The sequence below is a fragment of the Drosophila ficusphila genome, unplaced genomic scaffold, assembly GCF_018152265.1.
Source record: "Drosophila ficusphila isolate 14025-0441.05 unplaced genomic scaffold, ASM1815226v1 contig_106, whole genome shotgun sequence".
NCBI classification, from domain to species: domain Eukaryota; kingdom Metazoa; phylum Arthropoda; class Insecta; order Diptera; family Drosophilidae; genus Drosophila; species Drosophila ficusphila.
The window spans coordinates 6664686-6689066 of NW_025063993.1; the positions used below are offsets into that span (position 1 = coordinate 6664686).

General features: G+C 42.8%; 5 protein-coding genes and 1 long non-coding RNA gene across 13 annotated transcripts in view; 4 read left to right on the forward strand and 2 right to left on the reverse strand.

Annotated features, from left to right (window-relative positions):
* The first annotated feature begins 1390 nt into the window (after positions 1–1390).
* Positions 1391–4754, forward strand: LOC108088952. Of its 2 annotated transcripts, none has more exons than XR_001771254.1 (2): positions 1391–1497; positions 4355–4754. It is a non-coding gene; the product is annotated as an uncharacterized LOC108088952 (long non-coding RNA). The 2 variants fall into 2 exon arrangements; XR_001771255.1 differs by having other exon boundaries at positions 1404–1497; positions 4352–4754.
* LOC108088951 (cuticle protein 16.5) lies at positions 1556–2196 on the reverse strand. Its single transcript, XM_017186972.2, is given in 3 exon segments — positions 1556–1629; positions 1632–1989; positions 2060–2196. Coding segments are annotated over 3 exon segments (441 nt in total). The 5' UTR covers positions 2069–2196.
* Positions 4755–5904: 1150 nt separating the features above from the next.
* LOC108088960 (vitelline membrane protein Vm26Ab) lies at positions 5905–6739 on the forward strand. The gene is made up of 2 exons (XM_017186978.1): positions 5905–5951; positions 6235–6739. Exons 1-2 carry the CDS (start codon positions 5940–5942, stop codon positions 6643–6645), a joined length of 423 nt encoding a protein of 140 aa, XP_017042467.1. The 5' UTR covers positions 5905–5939; the 3' UTR covers positions 6646–6739.
* A 6635-nt stretch (positions 6740–13374) lies between these two features.
* LOC108088949 (eukaryotic translation initiation factor 4E1) lies at positions 13375–14852 on the forward strand. Its single transcript, XM_017186970.2, has 6 exons — positions 13375–13550; positions 13627–13885; positions 14061–14135; positions 14190–14289; positions 14357–14444; positions 14509–14852. Exons 1-6 carry the CDS (start codon positions 13499–13501, stop codon positions 14667–14669), a joined length of 735 nt encoding a protein of 244 aa, XP_017042459.1. The 5' UTR covers positions 13375–13498; the 3' UTR covers positions 14670–14852.
* Positions 14853–18015: 3163 nt separating this feature from the next.
* Positions 18016–20260, reverse strand: LOC108089071. Its single transcript, XM_017187179.2, has 3 exons — positions 19907–20260; positions 19154–19851; positions 18016–18660 (listed from the first exon to the last, which is right to left on the reverse strand). Exons 1-3 carry the CDS (start codon positions 20082–20084, stop codon positions 18382–18384), a joined length of 1155 nt encoding a protein of 384 aa, XP_017042668.1. The 5' UTR covers positions 20085–20260; the 3' UTR covers positions 18016–18381.
* Positions 20261–20874: 614 nt separating this feature from the next.
* Positions 20875–24381, forward strand: part of LOC108089037 (Down syndrome cell adhesion molecule-like protein Dscam2) — a 47523-nt gene continuing 44016 nt past the window's right edge. For 6 of the 7 annotated variants that reach the window (XM_017187136.1, XM_017187139.1, XM_017187138.1 and 3 more), the window contains exon 1: positions 20875–20919. The gene's annotated coding sequence lies outside the window, so the exon portion shown is untranslated. Of the gene's footprint in view, positions 21258–24381 lie in introns of all 7 variants that reach the window. The other variant, XM_017187137.1, reaches the window with a different exon arrangement.

Genomic DNA, 24381 nt, shown 5'->3' on the forward strand with positions numbered 1-24381 from the left:
TGTAATTTTATTTCAAGGAATCTGTTTTTGGTTCGACATCTTATAATTTATGCTCTTTTAATTGGGTCAATTTGAAACTTAGTCCAAAGATTCTTTTGTGCAGCAAATGTCTTTTTTTTAATTCGTGTTTTATTGAATCTTGGCAATAAAAATATCAAATAATAAGTAAAACCATTTTTTATGAAGTCCCAAAGTTTTGCTCATTATGCGAACAAAATCCTTTCCACAAACTTGCCTTCCTGCTTATCATATTTTCGCTTACCTTTGACAACTTTTGGCCAACAAAAAGCGGACAAAAAATATATAAAAAACGGATGACAAACACGATAGGGCGACAACAAGTAATATTCAACATGGAAAGGCAAAAAGTTGCCGGAGCTCAACGCAGTTTTATTGAATAAAAGGTCATTAAATTTGGACGCTATCTGTTGCGAGAACTTGCGAAAATGGAGCAGCCATTTTCCCCTCGGCCGACTTTCCCCTTCGTGGATTTTACTAGCCTTTTCCGCTTAGGTAGCAAACTTTACAACTACTTGGCATTTACCACCTGAGCGACGGGGATGGGGAACGAGGGACGAGGGGCGATGCCAAAGTTATGATAAGGAGCAGCAGGAGGATGCCGCCGGGGGGCAGAAGGCTCCACTCGGGCCTTTCAACGCGCAGGACAAAGTCAAGCAGAAAACTTGACTGGAGCCGCTGGCTGCGGATGGGCGAAAAAAAATAGAGTGGGAAAAGGGGAAAAGAGGAAATGCGGAAAAAAAGGAAAGGGAACGCGCAGGAAATGCTGAAAGGAAGCATATTTCATATAGAAAAGAAATCCTTTTAAATGGAAAGTTTAATCCTGGCCAAGGCAAAGCGCAGACTTGCCGCCTAGGTGCCGATGGAGGAAAATCGCGGAAAAGGAAAGGGGACCCCAGATGCCCGGCTTTCGATAAGAACCACGCTGAACCGAACCGAGTGGAAAAAGCCAAGTACAAATTGCTCCCCATCACTGCTCAAAGCCAAAGGAGTCCATTTTGTTCGGGAAAATTGCATAGCGGTCGGAGGAAGTAGTACACTAAAAATTAACTACATATTTTATGTTATACAAAGCCTCTGAGAAATAACAATTTTCTTTACAAAGCTTAGCATTCATTTAGAGAAAAGCAAAGTCAGTGCTTCGAGACTCGTAGTGCAACTTATACATACTTTCGAAATTCTTAAATTAATTTAAAATCTGATAGATGAAATATAAAAATTAAGGCTAAATAAATAAATAAAAATAAATGAAAATTATGTGCTAAAAAAGAAACAAGCTTCTTCACTCAAAATAAAATTAATGCATTATATATTATTGATAAGTTTTGCAAATAAATGTTTAAAATATTATATGTTCCAATCAATATAACATTTCAAATTCTGCTGTACTTCCTTAATTTTCCTAGAAAACTAACTAAATTCATTAAAGTTTTTCAGTGTGAAAACTTGCACAAAGACAAAAGGTTCTTGAATTCGTTGGTATGTACAATTCTTTATTTACACAAATCGGTCAAGATGGGTTGCACAAATGTCCTATTTACTTCTTGAGGAGAACGGGAGCGGCGGCTGCGGCAATGGGGGCGGTGTAGGCAGCTGCCACAGGGGCGGCGAGGGAGCGGCAGCGTAGCGGGCGATGGGGGCGGTGTAGGCGGCGGCAACGGGAGCGGTATAGGCAGCGGTGTAGGCAGCTGGGGCGGCGTAGGCGGCAGCGATGGGAGCGGAGTAAGCGGCGGCAACTGGAGCGGTATAGGCGGCGGCCAGAGGAGCGGCAATGGGGGCGGTGTAGGCGGCGGGGAAGGCGGCACTGTGGGCCACCGTGTTGGCGGTGTAGCTGGAGGCGTAGGGCGCCACGTAGGCGGCACTGCCCACCACAGCCGGAGCGGTATAAGCCAGAGGAGCGGCGGCCAGAGGAGCCACGATTCCGGGCTTGGCAGCAGCCACAGCCACAACAGCGAAGAAGCAGACGGCGAACTGTGGTTCAAAATACAAAATACTCCTTAATTAGTTGGTCCTCAAAAGTGAAGCCCTCGAAGGCACTTACGAATTTCATGTTGATTGTTTGGGTTGGTTTGTTTGGTAGTTGTGACTACTTGAAGCTGAGAGCTTGGTTTGATGTTGAGTTGATCGCGTTGGGTGGCTTTTATAGTGGCCAAAGCCACTTGGACACGAAGGCCGCGCTTTGCCATGCAGCTGGCATCGCTGACAGCGGTGACATCGCAGCTCAAAGTCTTTGACTCCGTTCCAGTTTAGTGGGCCAATCCGGCCAATGCGAACCTCTCCTACCCGATTCGATCCGATCCGATTCGAGTGAATCCACAGCCTTTGTTGGTGCACACGCACGGTTGGCACGTGCCGGGCCTAATTCGAATTGACTTTGTAACCGCGGGCTGGGTAATTGAAATGCGTCGGCCCACAAGGCGGATCAAAGGCCGTAAACCAATTATGATCGCAGAATCCCACTTGAGGGGTTGCTTTTCCCCATAACGGAAGATGTACCATGGATACCTGAATTATTCAGGAACTAGAAATTAAATGAAGAAGTAATAACAGAGGGTATTCTGATATATTATAGATTGTGTGCTCTTCACTCACTAAAAACTATATGTAATATGTAGGTAAATCCGTAAATTCAACCTTATCATAAAAAAGTGTTAACTTTATATATACCTTTTACTTAATTGAAAGCAAAGTTCAATAAAATTATAACTCTTTGAAATTAAAACCTTAGCTGCAATTATTCTTAGGAAGTTAGACAGAAGTTAAATGTTTTAATTTGCTGGAGCCCACATTCAAATGGTACCCCGGCAGAATATTAAAAACTTTCTGCCACCCGTGACAAGCTTTTCGGTGCTTTTTCACATTCCCATTTCGCATTTGCCATTTACCATTCCCCGCACCCATGAAAACTCTTTGTTCCCATGAATAATTTGTGGAAACCACTTAAAGGCGGCCGCCCCTTCTTTATTTCGCTGCTTTCAAATGTCGCAGGAATTTCGTAGACGAATTCAAACCAGAAATTTTTAATAGACTTCATCCTGATGAGGGCCCCTGGATACGGATACGGCTTAGGCCTTTGCCGAGGTGCGGTGGTGTGTCATGTGTGCCGTTCGCTTTTTACGGCACTTAAACGACGCATTAACGCGCACGCACAGCTGCTGCCACGCCCTCTTTGCACTGCCACCGCCGCCCCCAGATCCTGATTCTGCTCCTGCTGCTGATGCAGACATAACCCCGGCCAAGTCAGAGGCAGTTGCGCCTTTATTACGGCAATAAACTCAACTCGGGCCACGGAGTGGGCAGAAAAAAGCAAAAGTGCCGCGAATATTTCACGCAACTTGTTCAAAGTTCCTTGGAGCTGCCCTGCAATGAATTTGTGTTCTCGGGGTCGCTTCGTAATTAAAAGGGTTTGGTTGTCTAACCAAGTGTTAAGCTATCACTACTTGCTAAAATAATAAGATTTATAAAGTTGGTTTGAACTATTTATGTAACATAACAAAGTGGTTATATATTATTAGCAGTTGTATTACTTTTGAATTTCTGATTAAAAATAATATAGTATGTATATTGTTTTCTTATAAATTCTTGTTAATGTATAAACAGGATTTACTTTTTACTTCCAGGTTTCCAGCATTTCTAGGCTTTGGAAATTTAATATTAACTTTAGCTACTAGTTCCAAATTGAAATATATATTTTTTAAGATCGACAAATATTATTATAAATATTCCTGTGAATTGTATTATTTATTAAAATAAGCATATCTCAAATTCGAGAACAGTTCCCAGCTCACCAAATTTAAAAAAATATTTTTTAAGATTGACAAATATTATTATAAATATTCCTGTGAATTGTATTATTTATTAAAATAAGCATATCTCAAATTCGAGAACAGTTCCCAGCTCACCAAATTTAAATAAATATTTTTTAAGGTCGACAAATATTATTATAAATATTCCTGTGAATTGTGTTATTTATTAAGATAAGCATACCTCAAATTCGAGAACAGTTCCGAGCTCACTTCTTTTGGTTTTGAAGTCCTCGTCCCAAGCTTTTTGTCCCTGTCAAACGGAGCGAATTTTTGTGCGCGACTTTTTGTGGAAATTTCTTGCTTTTTAATTACTTGCCGGCAGTCGCGGATCCGTATACATCATCCCCGGCTCCTGGCTCCCGGGGGATTGGGGATTGCTCTTTGATACGCTCCCCCATTTGGGCCACTCGAGAGTTGCGGGCCCTGCACTTGAAATGGCTAACAGAGAGTTCGACGGGCGGTGGTGGTGGGGGTGGTGGAAGTGCCATCAAAGCTTTTAGGCGGATTAACCAATATAATAATTTCAGTAGCAAGTCCTCGCCGCAAACTTGACAATGAAAGCAGCAGCCGGTGGCCGGGAGGGAAGTCAAGTGTCAAAACAAATATGTTTGCCGCCTGCGGTTGCCGCAGCAGTTTTCGATTCGAGGCAGCGTCAGCGTGATTGTGCATTTAGTAGACTCCCATCCATGAAGATTCCCGCTGCACCGCCAATAGACTGGCTCGTATGCACAGGCACATGGCAAACACTTGAGCCGCACAAAAGGAGCAAAGGAGCAAAGGAGGCGGCAGGATGCGCGCCAAATCCTTCGCCAGCAACATCATCATCAGCTGTGGCTGGCAAGCAAACCGAAAGGAGAACTCGCAACAATTTGTTGTACTCCAAAAAAGTGCAATATGTTTCCACACAAAATAAAATTTTTTAAATATCCATGTGAAAAGGAGAAAATTTACTTGAAATTTAATGGTTTGATATATTGATATATACAGATTTATGACGAAACGCATATATGTAGTATATTTATATTTTTGTCTAATACAAATGCAAAAATACAATGCAATAAAAACATTTTGTTTTTTAGTAAAAGATAGGGAACATTTATAATCAGACAAAAGTATTTATATTCTTTTTTCGTTATTTATACTATTTTATTAGACTATTTTGAGATACATGAATATGCTTAGTGTTTTTTTCTGTGTAACTGTAACTCACCCCCCTTGAAGTTGCCACCCTTTTGAGCAGAGATTCTTTCCAATCCCCCTTCCTCCCAATCCATGCCCACCATTCACCAATCCATTGCATTGCTGAATTCGCGTAATTGGCATTTTTAAGCAAAATTCACGCTTCAACACTTTTTCAAGTGTGAGACTGCCACTGCAGGATCATCAGGATACGGGTACCATATATGTGCCCGGAAAGCCTGCCAAGGAGTATGTGGAACTGGGTGGTTGTTGGGTCCTTACAACGTGTGCTTTGCCACACACGGCAGCCTGCACTCGATATTTCTAATTAGTGAGATTTAAGCTCTTTGCCCGCAATTTGCGACATTTATTAATTAATTTCTATCGGCGGTAAGAGCGGATTATTAGACTGTGATTAGCCGGATGCATTGTGGACTTTGTAAAATAGGCAGACGCCAATGGAGCGGAATAAACTAATAGTTTCCTGATGACGCGTTGGAATAACACTTATTGATCCATAAATCAGTCTTTTTAGCTGTTGCTACCTTTTCGGTGGCGGTTAAACCCGATGGACCTATTAAATTGTAAACCCACTGCAGGCACCAAGGTCAGGGACAAATCGCCGAGTGAATCTAAGTAACGGACGTTCAGGCACGCACCAAAATAAGACATGGCCAGGTCTAGACCACGAAAACTAAAAAAAAAAGAGAAATAACAACACAGTAGCTAGCGATCCAAGCCAAGAATTGCGCATGCGCAACGTCAATCGAAAGTCGTTGACTTGGCAGCCATCGATGGCTGATCTGAGAGCGTGATCCGCATTGCCAAGCAGCTCGGAAAGTGTAAGTGGCTATAAAAGAGCCGTGCAGCTCTCTGTTGGACATCACAAACCAATTGGCCATCCACCAAGTGACAAACCCAAAACCAACCATCAACATGTTCAAATTCGTAAGTACAAAAGATCAAGTTTAGTTTGTTTAAGAATAAAAAGATTTATGTGAATTTAAAGTCGCACTTAAAATAATTTGTAAGAGCATTCCGACAAGCATTTAACAAAGCTTTTAAACATTTTAATTTTCTGCTCATTATTTATCCAAAATAATAATTGTGAAATCAAACTCCTTAAAGAAAATTAAAACGAAAAATTCAAGAGCTAATCTACTTTGAAACATAACTACTTGTATTCATTTGTGAGCTTAGTTTTTAAATCCAAAACTTTTTCACTTTTCAGGCTGCTATCTTCTTCGCTGTTGTGGCTGTGGCTGCTGCCAAGCCCGGAATCGTGGCTCCTCTGGCCGCCGCTCCTCTGGCTTATACCGCTCCGGCTGTGGTGGGCAGTGCCGCCTACGTGGCGCCCTACGCCTCCAGCTACACCGCCAACACGGTGGCCCACAGTGCCGCCTTCCCCGCCGCCTACACCGCCCCCATTGCCGCTCCTCTGGCCGCCGCCTATACCGCTCCAGTTGCCGCCGCTTACACCGCTCCCATTGCTCCTCCTTTGGCCGCTGCCTACACCGCTCCCTACACCCGCTTCGCCGCCCCCTACGCCGCCGCCTACACCTCCCCCCTGGCCTACAGCTCGCCCTACTTGGCCCGTCCCTACGTCGCAGCCGCTGCCGCTCCTCTGCTGCTGAAGAAGTAAACCAACTGATTGTGAACTAAAAGGAGAATATTACCCCGTGAGCTTGGCTCATGGTTTGGTTTTTATTTTCCTCGAAACCCCCAAACTTGTGATGCATTAAACGTATAAGAAATTACAAAAAATTGCTTTTTAATATGGAGGTTTTTAGTCAAATTAACAGCTTCCAATTAAAAGTCTTGGGAAGAACAATTTTATGACCTCTTTATTTCAGATTTCAGATCAACTGCTTTTATAACATGAATTAAAAATCTGAAGAAATTAAAAACCTGAACCAATTTCTGAAGGTATTTCATAGACCCCTTTGACATTCCAGAATAGGTTTTTGCGGATTAGCATGCGCAGCGTTGTTCATCGCATATGCAAAATGCTCCATTAGCGAGCGGTTTTTTGCGACCATTTGAGCTAAGCGCTCAATTATTGCTATATGTCGAGGCTGCGAATTGGGGCTGCATATCAATGAGGATGGCTGGAGACCTCTTTCATCTGTGATGAAATTGTTGAGCTCGAGTCGAGAGCTTCAATGAGTTTCGGTATATCCTTAAGCCACAAAACCGAAATTACCGCAGCAACCGCAAGCCACCAAAATATGGGTTAGCATCCCGTACCCATTTCCATTTCCATCCTCATTCTCGATTTACTCCACCATCCCAGCACCTCATCAACCTCAAGGCAAACAAACATCAGAGATGACAACCCGGCTCGGAGCAGTAAATTAAAATTGACACCTGATGCTGACACAATTTGAGAGGCCCGTCGAAGGCCGACTTGACTTACCTTTCGAGCCAACTCCCGGCGCTAATGAGGCCTGAAACCAAAATGCGTCAACAGTTCGGTTCGGTTCGGTTCGGGAGGCCCGTCTCCTGGTGGTGATGATGATTTTGATGACATTCGAATAAGGCGCTCCATTTACCCGCACTCATTTGCCTTTCCCCCACCTCAGTCCCCTGAAATACACGAGCTCATCGCTTTCGAGTACTTAATCATTATTAAATGGCATATGAAGTGCTCGGCTGAACGCTTTAGTAGAGAGATTTCCTTGCGAGAGAAGTGATTTTGGGAGGAGCATTTAGTTAATGAATTCGGGTCAGGCGCTTGGATTTCTGGCCTTGATATGAAAGCCGACTTTTGAATTTCGATTTCAAGGAGAATGGTAGAAGTAAGTGTATGGCTTAAGTGCTTAAATTAAGTTTGGTAAAAATAAAAACATTTTTTGAAAGTCGAAAATGGTTGCTTACTCTTGAAACTAAAGTGTAAAACTTACTGTAGGTTTACCCCTTGATAAATCTAACGTAAAACCCATAACATTTTAAAGGATTTTATATTATAAGAAACTATCAAAATTAAGCATTTTGTATATATTTTTTTAGCTTGTTGAAAACAGAAAGTAAAGACTTGAAACCTCTTAATATCATATAGACCGTGACCGGTGTTTGCATTAAAAAGTAATTCAGTTATTGGTTTTTTAGGGTTCCCTCTCCCAGAAAAACTTTTCGAAAAATAAGCAGAACCCTTTATGTTTGACTTTATTGTTGACTTGTTTAAATGTGGCTAAATGGCCGTAAATGACCAGGAAAAAAACCACTCAGCCATTTTGGGCAGCAACAGGCTACACCCAAAAAGCAGTTCTTCTTACAAGTGTGTGTGTGCCAGCCAGGATGTTGTGTGTATGTGTATGTATTCGAGCAAACATGGAAGGGTTAAAGTTTAAGCAGTGCGTGATTCCCGGGTTCCAGGACTCCAGGACTCCAGTTCGTGGGTTTCCTCTGCGAAAACTTTCTGCATATGCTGGAAGCTGTCCGCCGGCAGATTACCGCAAATTTTGCGCTTGAATAATCGACGTGGTAGGGGTTGAAATCAGGGAGAGAGACGGTTAAAGCCAGCATCCATAGTACTTTCATTACAAAATCTGACGGTCCGTAAGAAAGTTCTTGAGGTTGCTTTTGTACAGAAAACGCAACGAAATGTAAGCAAGGTATACACAGAAAAAATAAGGAACTTGATGGTTTGTTTTAGCAAGGATCTAACTTTTTGAGCCAGTACCCCGATTTGTTTTGCCCAGTTGAATAGTATTTTTTAATTGGAAAGTAATATACCTTAGATAACTCAGCTAATTAAGTGAATTTATTTAGTTTCAAAAAGTAAATTTCGTTGATTTGTTACGGTATGAAATTATATTATCACTAATCTGAATAAAAATTTTACATTTTATGCCAAGCCATTAAAGTTGACCACCAAGAATCGAAATTGTTTTCAGTTTACCGATAAAAGAGAGAGGCATAAAGCGAAGATGAGCAGCAACGGCAAAGCGGAAATACCTCATTACAACAAAAAGTCGTTGGGATCTTATTCAGTTGCCTTTTCTTCCTCTTCTCCATCCTTTGCCACCGATGCGTTGGAATTATGCGGCATTGTCTAAAAATGAGTTTTCGTTGCTTGTTGCTATTTTTACGTTTCATCGAACAAAAGCAAAGTACCTTGCCGTAATAACAAAAACAGGACGACGAACACTGAGGACACGAATGCGAACAAAGAGCTGAAAGCTGGCAACATTAAGCATTAAGCAAGCTTCGCCAGCAAAGGATCTTGGAAGGCAGAGGAGCCAGCATCCAGGAGCAGTCAGGAGCAGCGGAGCGAGGAAGACAGGACAGGCGGACAGACAAGCCACAAAACACTCAGCGAAGGTAGCAGCCCAACGAACCATCACTGCGTCACTGCATCCTGAGCCCCTCGTTTCCTTGCCAGGACATCACCCGTGTGCACCCTCGTTTCCCATCCTTTCGCATTGCACTACGTATTTTGCAGGGTGCACAATACGCACGCATTCGTGACGTGTAATGCGCAGCAGCTGCCAGGCGACAAAAGTATCGAAATCAAGGTGATTATATGATGAGAACATAACGGTGCATAGAACCGTTAATTAACCAGGTACCAAGCCATTTTTCGTGTCTTTTATTCGCACTAGAAATAAATAAATAAATAATATTAACCACTTAAATAATATTATCTTTAAAATATTTTAAAACTATTTGTACGTTCCCCAGTGTATCTAGGGTAAATATAATACCGCTTGCACTATGTTTGCTGATCTGATTTTATGTCATTTAATTATCGGTAGAAAACTGGATTCGAGCAGAAGATTAAAGTCTCCGCACTCTACTAGGTATATATATTTGGTTGTTTACTACACTAAATAGTACAAGGTCCGAACACTCTTAATAATAAACAGAATATCAGAAAATATAAATTTTTGCGGTGGTAGTAGTTGTGTAGTTGTAAATATAATAAACACAAAGGATACGAAAAGATATTTTATGTTGTACTCATTATATTGTATGTTTTGGTTAAAAAAAATACCAATGTTTTCAAATTCTTTGTTTAATTTAGTCGCCTGTTGGAAATTTTTTGCGTGCGCCGAAGAAATGCAGCCGCCTTTGTAGTTATGTGCATGATGAAGAAGCGAGCTTTCTTCCCCTCCCCTTTCTTCCTTTTTTCTCCACCCCTGGATGGCATTCCAACCCCCCTAGAAATGCAGGCTGCTGGCAGTCGTCGCATTAAGTGAAGCACGCGGCATGTTGGATCAAAATGAAGTGCTGACAACGCAATGTTGGCAATGTCCTGGAGGACAGGTGAGGTGAGTTCGGAAATGGGGGACCAGGAGAGGGGAGAGGGGAAAGGGTGGCCAAGGAGGGAGATGATGTGGCGACAGGTAAGCGTCTTAGCGCAGACCGCAACCCTAAACAAAAGGATGCTGGGAATGAGGTGGCAATGTGGCAGGTCCTGCTCCTCGATGACTGCCACTTCAATGGCTCTCCGCCTCGGTCTCCGTATCCTTTTCCCTCCTTTCATCCCCCGAAAATCCCCATCTGGCACCTACTCTTCGGCTCCAACGGGCTGTTTAATTTACGCGCTGCTATTATTTTAATCTTTTGCGCTACACACAGCGTGAAATGACTTTCACCTGGCCCCAAGCTATGGAAGCTATAGCTATAGCTTCAGCTTCATATCCAAGTTGGGGTGGCCATTGCCCATGGGCGTCTTGGTCCAGAGTATTTAGCACACACACAGTTATGGTCGGAATAATAGCAGCATTAACTCTATCATTAATTTAATTTATGGGAGTGCAATGCGACCGCAATTAATAATTCATCATCTTGATTTAGTATACTAAAAATAGATATTAAATCACAAGCGCAAGCAACATATGTTAGGTAATTGAATTTCCATGAAATTGCCATCAATTTCTTTAGTAAAATTATTATTTAAAATAAATAAGAGTTTGCTAAAAGTATATTGTAATAAATATTAAAAAAGGGCTGAAGAATATTAATAGCCTTTGCTGAGTATTAGTAGTACTATTTTTCCTACCTCCACTGTGTTTATATTTTAGCCTCGTACACCTGTAACTTGCTGTGGTGGTGAAAGAGGGGGCGTTGGGGCCAAACGACAACTGGGGGCGTGGCAGAGGGGCAGACGGACTAGGAGCTGCCGGAAGCTGCTGTCAGTCGGGTTGGCCTCAAGGTGCTGCAGGATGTGTTGTCGCTCGGCACCTACCACTGCTTTTTATTGTTTTATGTGGCTGTCTTTTCCCGGAGTGGAGTCGCCTCCTCCTCCACCTTCCTCACCTGCCACATCAAGGTGCAAAATGTACGACGTGCGTCGTTCTGTACATCATCGCAAGCTTTGTGCTCTCAGCACTGAAATCTTTACAATCAACATGAAGGAGGAGCAAAGCAATTTTGTAGCCGAAAAAAAGAGGGGAACCGACAGAACAGACGAACGGAAGCGAAACCAGAAATGGCGGCGTTCTGAAAAGCGGAGTAAAAGCGGAGCGAACATAATGCCTCAAATCATTTTCATTTCTTGCATGCGCTTGTCTGCACAGAGCTGCCTCAAGATGAGGTCTTGGTTCCTCGGCTGCTCAGCTCCTCGACTCCTCGACTTGGCTCCTTGCGGAATGCTCCATTTACGCGCTTTTCCCCTCCGGCTTTTCCCGGCAGTTTGTGGGCGTTTTTACTGCTCCGGCACTCAAAAGCGCTTAAGCTGGTAGTCAGCTCAGCTATCCCCCTTCTCCCCGCTTCAGTCTCTACACTCTCTCAACATTACAATATTTTAAAAGATTTACTGACCATGTATTTTCAGCTCAGCTCAGCTAGCAGAGTGCAAAAAGCTGTAAAATATTGCGTATACGCCAAAGTGCCACCTGAGAAGCGCAGCACAAAGTCAAATCTAACAAAGCATAGCTAAGCGTTTGCCGGGGACTTAAATAGGCGAAAGTAGAAAGGAGTTGAAATTCTGCTGGCAAATCTGTTTATTCTCTTTTGGCAACAAAGGCAATAAAAAGGCAAGAGCACAAATTTAAAAGCTTTCAATTGTATCATTTCCTGGTGAAGTAATATTTTATTGTTAAAGTATTTACTCATGAAAAAGTCTGAAACTTCTTAACATAAAAATGATTTTTGGTATTGTTGATTTAATGCACTCCATATGAACAATTTGTGTAGAGCCCTAAAATAAACTAAAGTTAAAAATTGCTTAAGTCTAACGAGAATGCCAAAACGGTTTTAAAGTTCAAAAGGGCGAAACAATTAAATCCCTAATTTGAATTTACTCCTCCCATTAATTGAGCATATTTATTTTATTTATTTCCCAGTTGGAGTGGCAACCAAGGTTGCATAACAGCTGAAATAAATAGAATTTTAAAGTAAATTGGGGCTGGCAACTTATTTGGCGGCGAGAACTTAGAGCCACGAGCAGTGCCAACACTTTTGTTCCAAACTTGGCCGGCATTACTCACCCGAGAAGCAGGAGCAGAAGGAGAAAGAGAAGGAGAACCAGAAGACGGCGAGGTGCATCTCCATGGTGGTGCCACCGCGCCACCAGCCGCGCAACAAATGGTGCACATTACAAGGGCCCAAAGCCACTTTACTTTACTTTGCCAACGCCGAAGGAGCTGCCACGTAGAGCGACTCACATATTTTATTATCTGCAACGCCGCAAGGGGCGGCAAATGGCGGGAAAGCAGCCACAGGACCTTGTGTGCAACAAGGCGCACAACTTAACCGGCGAAGACAAATTTTTATTGCCACAAGCCCAAGTCGATTTCGATTATTGACTGCAGGCCAAACTGTTGCACAAGGAGCCAAAGCCCCGGCAGACAAGAAACTGGGGGGATTTCCTCGACTCCTCGACTCGACTCCCAATCGAATCCTTGCCGACTGCCAACAACTTGTGTCTGTGGCTGCTGTCGCCGTCGCTCATTTGAGTCACATTTTATTATTTTCGTGCATTTATCGTATGCTCGGTGGCATTTTATTTTATTAGCGTGACATTTCAATTGATAGACCCTCGGGCCGTACTTAACCGACTCAATTTGATTTTGCTACCGACATGTGCGAATGGGAGTTGCAATATTGGGAGTGTTTGAATGGCGATGTTAAAACTTGGATTTAAACTTTCCGGCTTGGCGGATCACAAAGACGTAGAAAAATTTACCACGATTAGGGGGCATCTGTAGAGGAAATTAATTTATTTAAATTGATAAAAAGTTTAATAATAAAAACAAGTAGAATCTTTATTTCCAAAACAAAACATTTAAAACCTTATTAATAAAGTTTATATGGTTACACCTAGAAGCTTATCTATTTATGCGCCTTTTAACACTTTTTAAAACCAAGGTGGCAACGCTTAACTGTCACTTTTCGACTTGCCAAAGTGCGAAGTAATATCCCCAATTTTCATTTACGTTTATACTTCGCACGAGACAATATACTAATCACGCATTTTTTGTAGTAAAATAAAAGGTGAAAAATAACATAGAAACTATTGATTGTAGGATTGACTGAATAGGAAAACCATGGTGTACACCGGTTACGAGAGCAACGGAATGCAGAGTGCAGAGGAAACTGGTAAGATAGCTCGTCTACAGAAGTTTCCGGAAAATTCCTTGGGGAATACAATTATTTGGGGTTTCCTTTCAAACAGAATGGCTTAAATATGAAGATCCCAACGACTGGGAACAGAGCTTGTCCGTTTATAGTGGCGCGGAGCTGCTCAGCGGCGATGAGCAGGAGCTGCAGCCCTCATTGAACCGGGTTTTGAGCCTCATCGATTACGATCTGGCCCTGAAGCATCCATTGGAGCACACCTGGACCCTGTGGCACTGGGCCAACGATCGCACCAAGAGCTGGACCGAAATGCTAAGCGACGTGACCAGCTTCAACACGGTGGAGGACTTCTTTAGGTAAGCGGTAAAACAGAAATCTTACTTTGAAATGAAAATAATTATTGCAAAAAAAAGAACTTTCAGAAAAATATATCTATACAATTTCTAATTTTTGTTTTTAACAATATTCAAAATAAGCAACTAGTTTATTATATTAAACTTATCTTATCATTCCTTCCTAAAATGTTTTTAGCGTTTACTACTTCATCAAACCTCCATCGGATCTCATGGTCTACAATGACTATATGGTGTTTAAGGAAGGCGTACGGTAGGTTACGTTTCCTATTAAATTCACTTAAAATAACATCATTGCATTTCTTAGTCCCATGTGGGAGGATGATATCAACAAGGAGGGTGGCCGTTGGATTATGCTATTGGACAAGGCCTCCAAGCCTCTTACAGATAAAATGTGGCATGATTTGGTAGGTCATAGTTGAATACCATATACCACATAAATTAGACAAATTTTTCAAATATTTTTCTCTGAAGCTCTTGTGCATGATTGGCGAATGCTTCCAGTATTCTGACGAGATATGTGGAGTGGTGATCAACGTGCGCAACAAGGCTCACAAGCTATGTGGGTATAAGAACACTTTCTTTTTTATTATTATTACTATACAAGGTATTTTTATACTGCACAGCACTTTGGACCAAGGACTCGCGCAATGTAAAGGCTATCCTGGCCATTGGCAGGCAGATGAAGGAGCTGTTGCAGCTGGGCGATATGGAGATCCAGTACCAGGCGCACAAGGACGCCATGGTACAGCACGGACCCAATGTGTATGCCATACACAAGTTGTAGGCGCCAGGTGGAGAACCCCTCTCCAAAAGGCGCGATCGTATCCTGGCATACCTATGTACATACTTACTTACCGACATGCTTACATACATATGTCAAACTCACATTTCATCCACGCACCGGTGCTTTTTGAGACGGATAGCGGTTGTAGCATGAATAAAGCATTGCAATCTGGAAAAATAGAAACTAGTTGGCCACGTTCTGTGCGGTTTCCTCAGGCGAAAAAAGTCGCCTCACGTATTCCCCGACGGACTGGGAACCACACGCTTTACTGCGATTATCCTTGGCGTCATAATTTTGGCCAGTTCCCCATCCTTTCACGGCTTTTGTGAAGCGGCAAGTGCTTATTTGCGAGTGTGTGTCGTCTTTTTCCGGATCCGGGGCTTTTGTTTGCGCTGCTGCTGCGCATAGCAAATTGTGACCAATTTATGGAAATATGCTAGGGACTCATGTAAGAAAGTGCTGCTACTTTGGCTAAAGTATTTTTAGCTCTGTTAGATTTGTGGAAAACCACATCTTATTTATCCATTTATGATTTACATTGATTTTGCCCTAGAGTCAGAAATTGTTTGGTGTATTAAAACATCTCTGTAATGCTTATTATTAAAGCCATTTGTGATTTACTTTTTATCGAATATCTATAGATTTTCGCATCGGGGCTGTCATCACTGTTGCCCAACTCGTATGATTTGATTGCTGTAATTTGTAAGGATTTTGCTTTTATTGTTTTATTGAATTATGAAGTGGCAGCCACCAAATGACTGGAACGTGGTACACTGTACACCGGGTTATGACAGTTCCAATGGGAGCGGAGCGTATCCCTGGCATCCTGTCTCCCCTCGGGCGAATCCCGTTTGATATGAGCAGGATTCCTTGGCGCAAATGAATGCATGCAGTTATTCGGTCCGTAACGTGAATTGATATGCCAACACGTACGCGGATTTCTGGGAAGAGCTCTGAGGGATCTGAAGGAGGAGCGGTAACAACCTGGAATACGGCAAATAGTTTGCCCCGAGTTTAGCACTTAAAGAGCAATTTAATAACCGCTATAAAAGGTTTTCTTTTCGCAGGAAAAACAAATGTCTGCTGGGAGTGCCCCTTCCTTTGGCAAAGGGAAAAGCAAATAGGGGATAACTGGACGAACACAAACAGAGAATATCCATCCGGCAAAGGGCAGCAAACTAATGTTGTAGTTTTTCTCCCCCATATTAAATGAAATGCAAGCTTAATTGAAAAACGCTGACTTTGCTGCACAGCAAACTTTTCGAATCAGTTGGAGAATGTTTTGGCAGAAGCTGCTTTTTGAAACTTACTTTGAATGATTGAAGTGTCATTTAAGCTAATAATATTGTAAATAAACTTTTATTGAACCCTTAATTAGTATCTTCTTACATGTAATAAAATATAACAAATATACAATATCATCAGTTAAAATAATTAGCAGCATTTTTTATAGTTTATGATCCAAAAAATGTTTTCCCGAAAAGGTTCTCATATATAAAGGTTGTGTAAAATAAAATTTTAATTTTTTACCATTTTTATCAGTGTATATTTTAGGTTTCTGCCTTGCTATCCTCCTGTTGCTGCTCTAAGGACAATGTTGTAGCCTGTTGCAATTTTAATTAAACAAAAAGCGTAAAATGTTTGACCATTTCCACCGTGTCCTGCTGTTTGTCGCCCGACTCTGAATCCGAATCCGAATCCGTATCCGGCTCCTTTGGCCGCCGGAGCTCCCAATTGTCTTTGGCACGTAAATTTTCTTTGCCAACAAGCACGAAATTGTTTGTCCCTCCGCTGGTGTCCTGTGACCGGACCCCCAAGTCCTGCCGTCCCTTTAGCGCTGCAAAACAAATTAATTGTCTGTTTTTCACATAAACTTTTGTCGGTCTCCAGTTCCCGTTTGGCTCCCAGAGTCAGCTCCATCTCCATCTCCAGCTTCTCTAGCTGGAGGTCCTGCGGTTGTCCTCGTCGCTTCTGTTCAATTTTCAGCGTTCTGTTTGTTGCGTAAATTTCGCCTGTTCTGGTTGTAATGGACACTCCCCCTCACCCACTCGAATTTCGCCCACCGGCCCACTTGAATTTCACTTGGCCGTCGCTTAGCTCATTTGCTGCACATCACTTTTGGCGGGGAGTTCCGTTTCCATTCTTGTCATAATTCAAATGTAATTTCCCAGACACTCACCAACACACACTAGCAGCATCCCGCCCCACTTCCCCGCTCCTCCTCCCCCCTTGTCACTCATAATTATTTTTTGATTAAAGATGCCAGCTCCCCCGCCTTTCCCCTGACCAAAAGACATCGGCAACTTGGCGCTCGGGAGCTCTTCTTTTGTGCACTACTTTGTGGGGGAAAATTATGGAGCTCAACAAAGAGGAAAATGTTGATAGAAGCTCTTGAATTTAAATTTCAATTTCATTTAAGTTTGAAAATATTTTTCCAACAGAATTAAGTGATTGATGCCGGAGCGGCAGCTCTCTATCATCAAATTTTTCAATATATTTTGATGAACCCATCACTTCTCTAGATGAAATTTCTTCCTCCTTGTTTCTTTTCCTCGACATCAAATGATTTTCTCATCCAGTTGCCAGCTTCATTTTGCAGTTTATTTATTGACATTTAATACAGCAGAACTTTAAGTGCGAAATGAGAGCTGGGAATGCAATTAAAATAACGAAAAGTGGAAAATGCAATAAACACTCTTCGATTGGCAATCGCAGTGAAGTACCAGGCGGCGAATTAACCAGATTAACTCAACGATATTTGCAGCATACATATCTGTTTGCCACTTTATCGGGCATATGACAAATTCGCAGGCTCCCCCAAATGCAATTAAGGGCATTTGATTTGCGACAGATTAAATCGAAAACAATTCTGGAGAAGGACGAGCGCAGAGCTTGAATTTTGTTGGCAGTTGTAGGCGATTTGCATTTTAAAATAATGACTACATAAAAAACTAGTTAAAAGTTGACAACAATGAAATGTCAAAAGCGCTGGAAAACTTTATGCTCCATCCCCGGGACTCGACTCGAGTAAACTTTTTTGTGTCTTTTTGTTTTAATGCGACTCCGCCCCGAAGACCCACCTATTTTCCGATCCTTTCCATCCTTTTTGCCAGCACTGCGAAAGCCTTTTACCCCTTTTGTTTTGCCCGAACAATAACAGCAAATTTTTCTAAAATTTCATGTCGTCCACCCACCTTCCCGTCCATCGCCCGACTGCCACGCCCCCCGGGCTAAGCCCAGCCCAAGCTATTTGCAATTTAACTTTTTCCCCCCTCTCATAAACAAGAGCAGAAGTGCGGGGCTTTTTGGGGGCAAGTCAAAACAGGGACACGTAGCCCAACTCGGCTTTAGTTTTTAGTTGGCTTTTATTAACTTTTGTCTCTGTCTGTGTTTCCCTGCCCTGCCGTGTGTGTGTGTATGGAAGTGTGTTTTGTATCTGTGTAAGCTCTCTTCCCTCCTCCGACATTTCCACTTATTTTTTTGGCATTAAAGTTGCACAATTACCGAGATTTGACACTAAGACGATGGCGGGGATACTGGGGGATTCCCACAAACTGCTCGACCAATTTGCAGTAGTGCTCAAATTTCAAAAAATCAACAAGGGAAGCCACTCCTTGTGGTTGTTTGCCACCCATCCGAAAGAAGTCACCCCAGCCAGCACTCCCTTCCCCTTTTTTCTTGCCGTCGTTCTGGTCAATTTAACTTTGCCGGATTAGGACTTTAAAGGGGACTCGGTGCTGTGGACCTCGACCAGCGACTGGTGGAAGGACTCCGGCGGCGGCGTGAGGCAGATGAACCAGAAGTAGGCGTGCAGGAACCTGGCGGTCACGCAGTTCCTCAGAGCGGCGTCGGCCAACAGTGCGTATACGGCACGGGCGCGGAGCTGCTGCTTCCGAATGGCCATCAGCCGACTGGTCCTGGTCGCCTCGTCGCCCCTGGTGTTCCTGGGCACCGTCTCCTTCAAGTTGCAGAACACCTGGTGGAAGAGTTCCTGCAAGGTGGGGGCAGAAATATATATGGGATTAGAGAATACCCAAGTCAGACAGAAAGACAGGCCACTAGAGGCATTACAAAAATAATATGTAAATAGGATGGGAAAACTTTGAATTTTATCTCAAATTTGCGAGTTATCCATGTTACTGAAAAATGTATAAACGCAATATAATTTCATTCATAAGCATGTTCTTCCTTTTTCTGTATAATTATATTGAAGCAATTGGACTGACTGATTTTGCATGCCGAAGGTTGATAAAAAAGTGTTAAATTTTAAAAGTAATTACATTCTTATTATGTATTAACTTATACTTATTATATTGGAATACAATTTATAAAATAAAGGAAGTGATTTTTAGGGAAGTCGCCTAAAGATTTAACAAACCAACCAAAACTTTTCTCGCAATTAAACCAAGTTTTTTAACGTTTGATTAAGAACTATTGATTGACTTGTAATACAAATAAAGATAATTTTGTAAGCAACTACTCACTGTAATGGTCAAATCGGCGATGCTAATGTTTTGGATCTGCTCGCCGCGCTTCTCGGCGGCCATAACGAAGGCAAACTTGATGGAGGCCGGCAAGGCGAAGATGGAGCACTGCTGGGCGGTCAGCAGGCGGAAGAGCAGGATCTGGCAGTTGACGGCGACGAGCCGGGCACCCGCCTTCAGGTCCTGCCACTTGGGCACCAGCACGGCCCACTCCGCCGGATTGGAGTCGCCCTCTCCGTCGACCATTCCGTAGGCAATCCATCGCTGGGAAAGGGGAGCCTTGAAGTACGGAGGCAGAGTCATCACAGCGTTGTGGAATTCCAAGGCCAGGACGAAATCGTAGCGGATGAAACGTTCCCTGTTGGTGCCGCGTTCCACAGCCACAACTTTGTGGACGAAGGGGACCTGGTTGCAGATGAGCACCGAGTACTGCAGATCATAGGTTCTTCCCGAGCAGGAGGAGCTAACGAACTTGATCTTGGATATGGCCCTCTGGAGCTCATGCTGGAGCAGCAGGTTCATCGACTTGTTGTTCACTGCATTTCCGAAGAGGAACGGATGCCGATAGTTGTTCCTGGTGAACTTCACACTGCGTCTCTTCTCATCGAAAACGGGAACAACAGCCATTGGCAATCGGATGGGCAGAAAGATCTCAAAGTTCAGCGGCAAGTCCAGATTCAAGTCGTCCACAGAGGCGGCTACTCAAGAAGAACTATAGCTCTCGGAAAGATCGATGCAGGTTTTAGTGCTCACCTGTCCTGTGAAGCTCACCCACGTGATCGCAGAAGACCGTCTTGTCCTGGATCATCTGCTTCAGGATCGCATAAGCCACAATCCGCGCATCGCGTATGAAAAGATGGTGCTTATGCTTGTTCACGGTGAACTCCAAGGCCAGGTCCTCCATGGCACTTATAAAGTTGTAGGGCGCCATGATTTCAAAAAAATAAAACAGTATTCACTCCGTTTACAAATTGTAAAAATTTTCCAAAACCAGTTAGTAATTCTTTGGCTTAGAAATATTTAGGGTGATTTTTTATTTAATGAAAAATTAAAAAAAAAACAAAAATTCGAGGAGTTAGGACTGCTCTTCAAACCTTTTCCCTGAAATCTGACTTTTGCACGAAAAATGAATGACAGCTGCATTTTCTTTTGACAGAAAATTCCGACGTTTCTAAAGTTTATTTTTTATTGCTTTAACACATGTTCTAAACGTTTTTCTATACTTTTTAATAGTGTTGTGAAAGATTAATAACTATCGCGCGAAGCAATGTCAAACCAGTACCAGTTTTTAATTAAGAGGTTATAAAACATTATTTAGGTAACTCATTATTCAAATACAAATTTTTGAGGGTTGTAAAAGCAGTTCTTAAAATAAGAAATTATTTACATAGATAATAACCCTTTAAAATCAATCGCAGTCTTTCCAAGTTTTATAAATCTTTTACCAATACTGGATTGCGATTCCATACAGTGATCGAAAAAATTATTGGCGTGAGCGGGGCGAGAACTTCGCTGTGAATGAAACCCGAATGGGATCCAATTTACTACGAGTTTACTACGCTCCTGTTGATGCCGACTCGGATGCGGATTCTGCGCACTGCTCACAGCATCCACTGCCAGGTGGGGAATCCACGAGGGTGCACATGGCGACTATAGCAACCTGCATCTGCACAAAAATCCTGCGGGACAGCGCAATCAGGACTCAGTTGCTGTTCGACGTTCCTCGCGTGCGGTTGTTGTCTGCTCCGTTTCCTTTGGCGAATCGAGTAAGTGCTGGAGCGAGCGAGATAGGGCGAGGTGTGAGGGAGAAAGAGAGAGACCTGTTATCAGAAAAAAAGTTGAAAAAAAATAAAGCACCGAAGAGCGCGCCGTCGCAGTTGTTGTCGCCAGTTGTTGTCAGTGTCGCAAGTGCAACTCGCAATTCGCGTTGCAACATCATCAAGAGAAGCGGCAAACGTGCGTGCCACATATACATATAAATTATACTCGTATATACATATATATATATTATAGTACATGCCTTCTATATACAGTGCCGGCCAAAAGTGAGCGTGTATGTGAGTGCAACGTGTGCCGGCCGCCAAGACAACGAGAAATCCGCCAAGTATGCAACCGTAAAAATCGCGCTTGATAATGTTGTGTGTCTAATGAAAGGTGTTAGCCCTCCCAATTTTCCCCAATTTTCCCCACCTCCCAGCTCTTCGCCTTGCATGCGCGCAAATTGAAAATAAATTGAATTGCAACAACGTGCTAAAATCTGACGAAAAAAAAAAGAAAAACAACTGCAAAAACCTTGTTTCTAGCTCTATTTTTTCGAGTTTGTTGCCTTTGCATCGAGACAGCCACGTTGTAAAGTGGAAAAGTGCTTCCCCTCATGAGGGAAAATTGCATGCAAATTTGCTTAGCTGCTGATAGCTTGACGGGCAGATAAGTGTGTTTTATCAAGAAATTGAATGGTTTTATTTGGGAGAGTTTCAGTTGCCGATAAGATTGCTAGGGAATTGGTGATTAAGACTTTTATAGCTTCTTATACAAGAAACTAAATTTATTTGAATAATTTTGTAAACAGAAATATGATAACAAAAGTTAAGAAATATGTTCTTTGTATAATTTATGATATCTGAATGCTGCAAAATATTGTGACTAGATTAAATTATGAGGTGTTTTTTATTTAAAGATATTTTATGATAAAATATTAAATATTTGAAAGCTTATTAAATGTTTGTTAAAGCAGGAATTAATTTTTTAATATCTACTATACTTTATTTAGTTAGTTTTGTGGAAACAAGTTATTAGGATTTCCGTGTTAAACCTTTTAAAAAACCTTTGTTAATTTGTTTTTAATTTAAGTTTGACTATCTATGAAAGTGAAACGCATTCCTTGAGTGAGTTCTTAAGCATTTGCTGTCTATGAATCCCGCGAGAAGTGTTCCATATGGCGTAGTGCTTGCCTTGGTTCCCCACCTGAGCTCATCAATAAGGCATAATGCAATCCCGTTTCCCCACTACCTCGGCTGCCTTGAGTGGCCAGCTTCCGTGGCTCTGCTCCTTGCTCCCCGCTCCTTGCTCCCTGCTTTGATCCTTGGTCCTTTCCGTTCAACCCCCTTTGTGACAAGCCGAAGACACGTTTAGCAGCGCTTTCACGTACCAGCTGCCCCCTTTCCCCGCTTTCCCCCGCTTTCTTCTACATCGCTGCTGCTGCTGGCACTCTCGAGCTTTCTGCTAATTGCCGCTTAATTGTTTGACATTTTCCCCGTATTGTGTTGAGGGCAAATGGCATTTATTTATATTTCTTTTGTGCCAGGACAGCTGGCTCCTGGCTCCTTGCTCTCGTTTCGAATCGTTTCGTTTCTGGTCTGTTCTTTTCTTTTCTTTTCGCTACGTTACGTTGTGTTTCGCATGCGGCAATTAGCAGTCCTGCGTGCACTTCTCTATGTACTCCTCCGCATATATGCCATATAGTGGCTATATATATAAGGGCAAGACCGGCCGGCAAATGCAGTGAGAGAAAAGGGGGGTGGCAGGTTGTAGGCGGCCTATTGATTTTATGAACGAAAAGTGCAGGATGCCTCGTGAGCGGGAGAGAAGCTGCAACTATTTTGGCCGCTGCCGCCATGACAAACTATAAATCTGTCGGTGCCGGCACATACACACTCGCCTCCCTATCCATGTGTGTGTGTGTGTGTGTGTATATATCTACATATATGTATATCTGGCATATCTGGCTTATAGTGCACTGGCTCTGCTGTTGTTGTTGTTCCTGCAACTGCCGCTGTGCTGTGCTGCACACACAAAATTTATCGATTGCCGCATACACACATGTCGCATGTTGCAGCCTCTGTGCCTGATGTGTAGTAGTAAAAATGGCTCGTATTTCATGCGTTTCACAGCGGAAGTGACGAGTACACACACACACACACACTTACACAAACACACACACACACGTGCGTAGTAGTTGTAGTAATAGTAGTTGCCGGCATCGAGTTTTGGTTTATTTAAATTTTCGGTCAACGTGGCGCTCTCTCTGTCTGTCTTTCTCTTTCTCTATCAATCTCTCTTTCTTCTTCGGGGGGGATTATGTATTTTTGGGTGGCCAGCAGCTGCAACAGCTGCCCGCAGTGCGTATACGCAATTTTTGAATTGCCACCCACGCTGCGTATGCGCAATCTGGCACCGAACTAGCAAAATATTAACCCGTCGGCAAATAACTTCCTGCTACTGACATTAATTAGGGGGCGGCACAAGTTTCACTTTTACACCCACCCGCACTGATCCATCATTTTCCACAAAAGTCACGTACGCTCCCTGTTATTTTTTTTCTTGCTTTCCGGGGAAAGCTTAAGAAAAACTTTCCTTCCTGCCTGCCACTTTAACCCGGAGAGAAAATGGGGGAAAGGGGTCCCGGGAAAAAAGGGGTTTTTGGGGCTGGGAGAGGTTAAAGTTTTTCTGTAACAAATTAAGAAATCACTTTCCCCACCGCCCACATATGCAGCGGAAATTGAGACGAAATTGTCAGGAGAATATTCGGTGGTAAGGAAGAAGTGCCAAAGTTGCCAAAAGTTGAGAAATGATATTTTGTTTGGCTTCATATTTTATTCATACTTAAGCGACGGCTGCCTCCTCCCCCTCACTTAATGTTTATTTATGCAGGCAAACATGCTTTTGATTGGCGTGTGACATTTTAAGCGCGCGGCTGGCATTTCAAAATTATTGCTGCGGGTCGACTGCTCGTGATTGATGTGCAGCAGAAGTTCGGGGTGAGCCATTCTTGGCCAAAGTTCCGCCGGGACACGCGATCTCGAGGGTCTGGAAAGGTCGAAGTTGATTTGATTGGCAGCCAGAAGAGGAAGGAAGCCCCATGGAGGCAGGATAAAAATAATTAAAAATGGCCAAAGTTTTCCACTTGTCTTGCTCCCGAACTCGACCGACAAAATATCTGCATAGTCGGGCATATTTTTTGCCTACTGCCCACATTTGCATTTCCCTGGATTCCTCATTATTTTTGGTTTCCAAAAATATTTTCCATCACGAGGTACTCCTCTCATGCACAGTTTTCCCCCGCTCTCCTCCTCAGTTCGGTACATATTTTACTTAACCCAATATTCGGCTCGTTAGCCAGAAGGAAACAAAAGGCCATAGTAACGGGCCCAGGAAAAATCACTGAGCAACCAGCAACTACGGCCAGAAAAATGAACCAAGAAAAAAATGCAAAAAAATTCAGGAAAAAA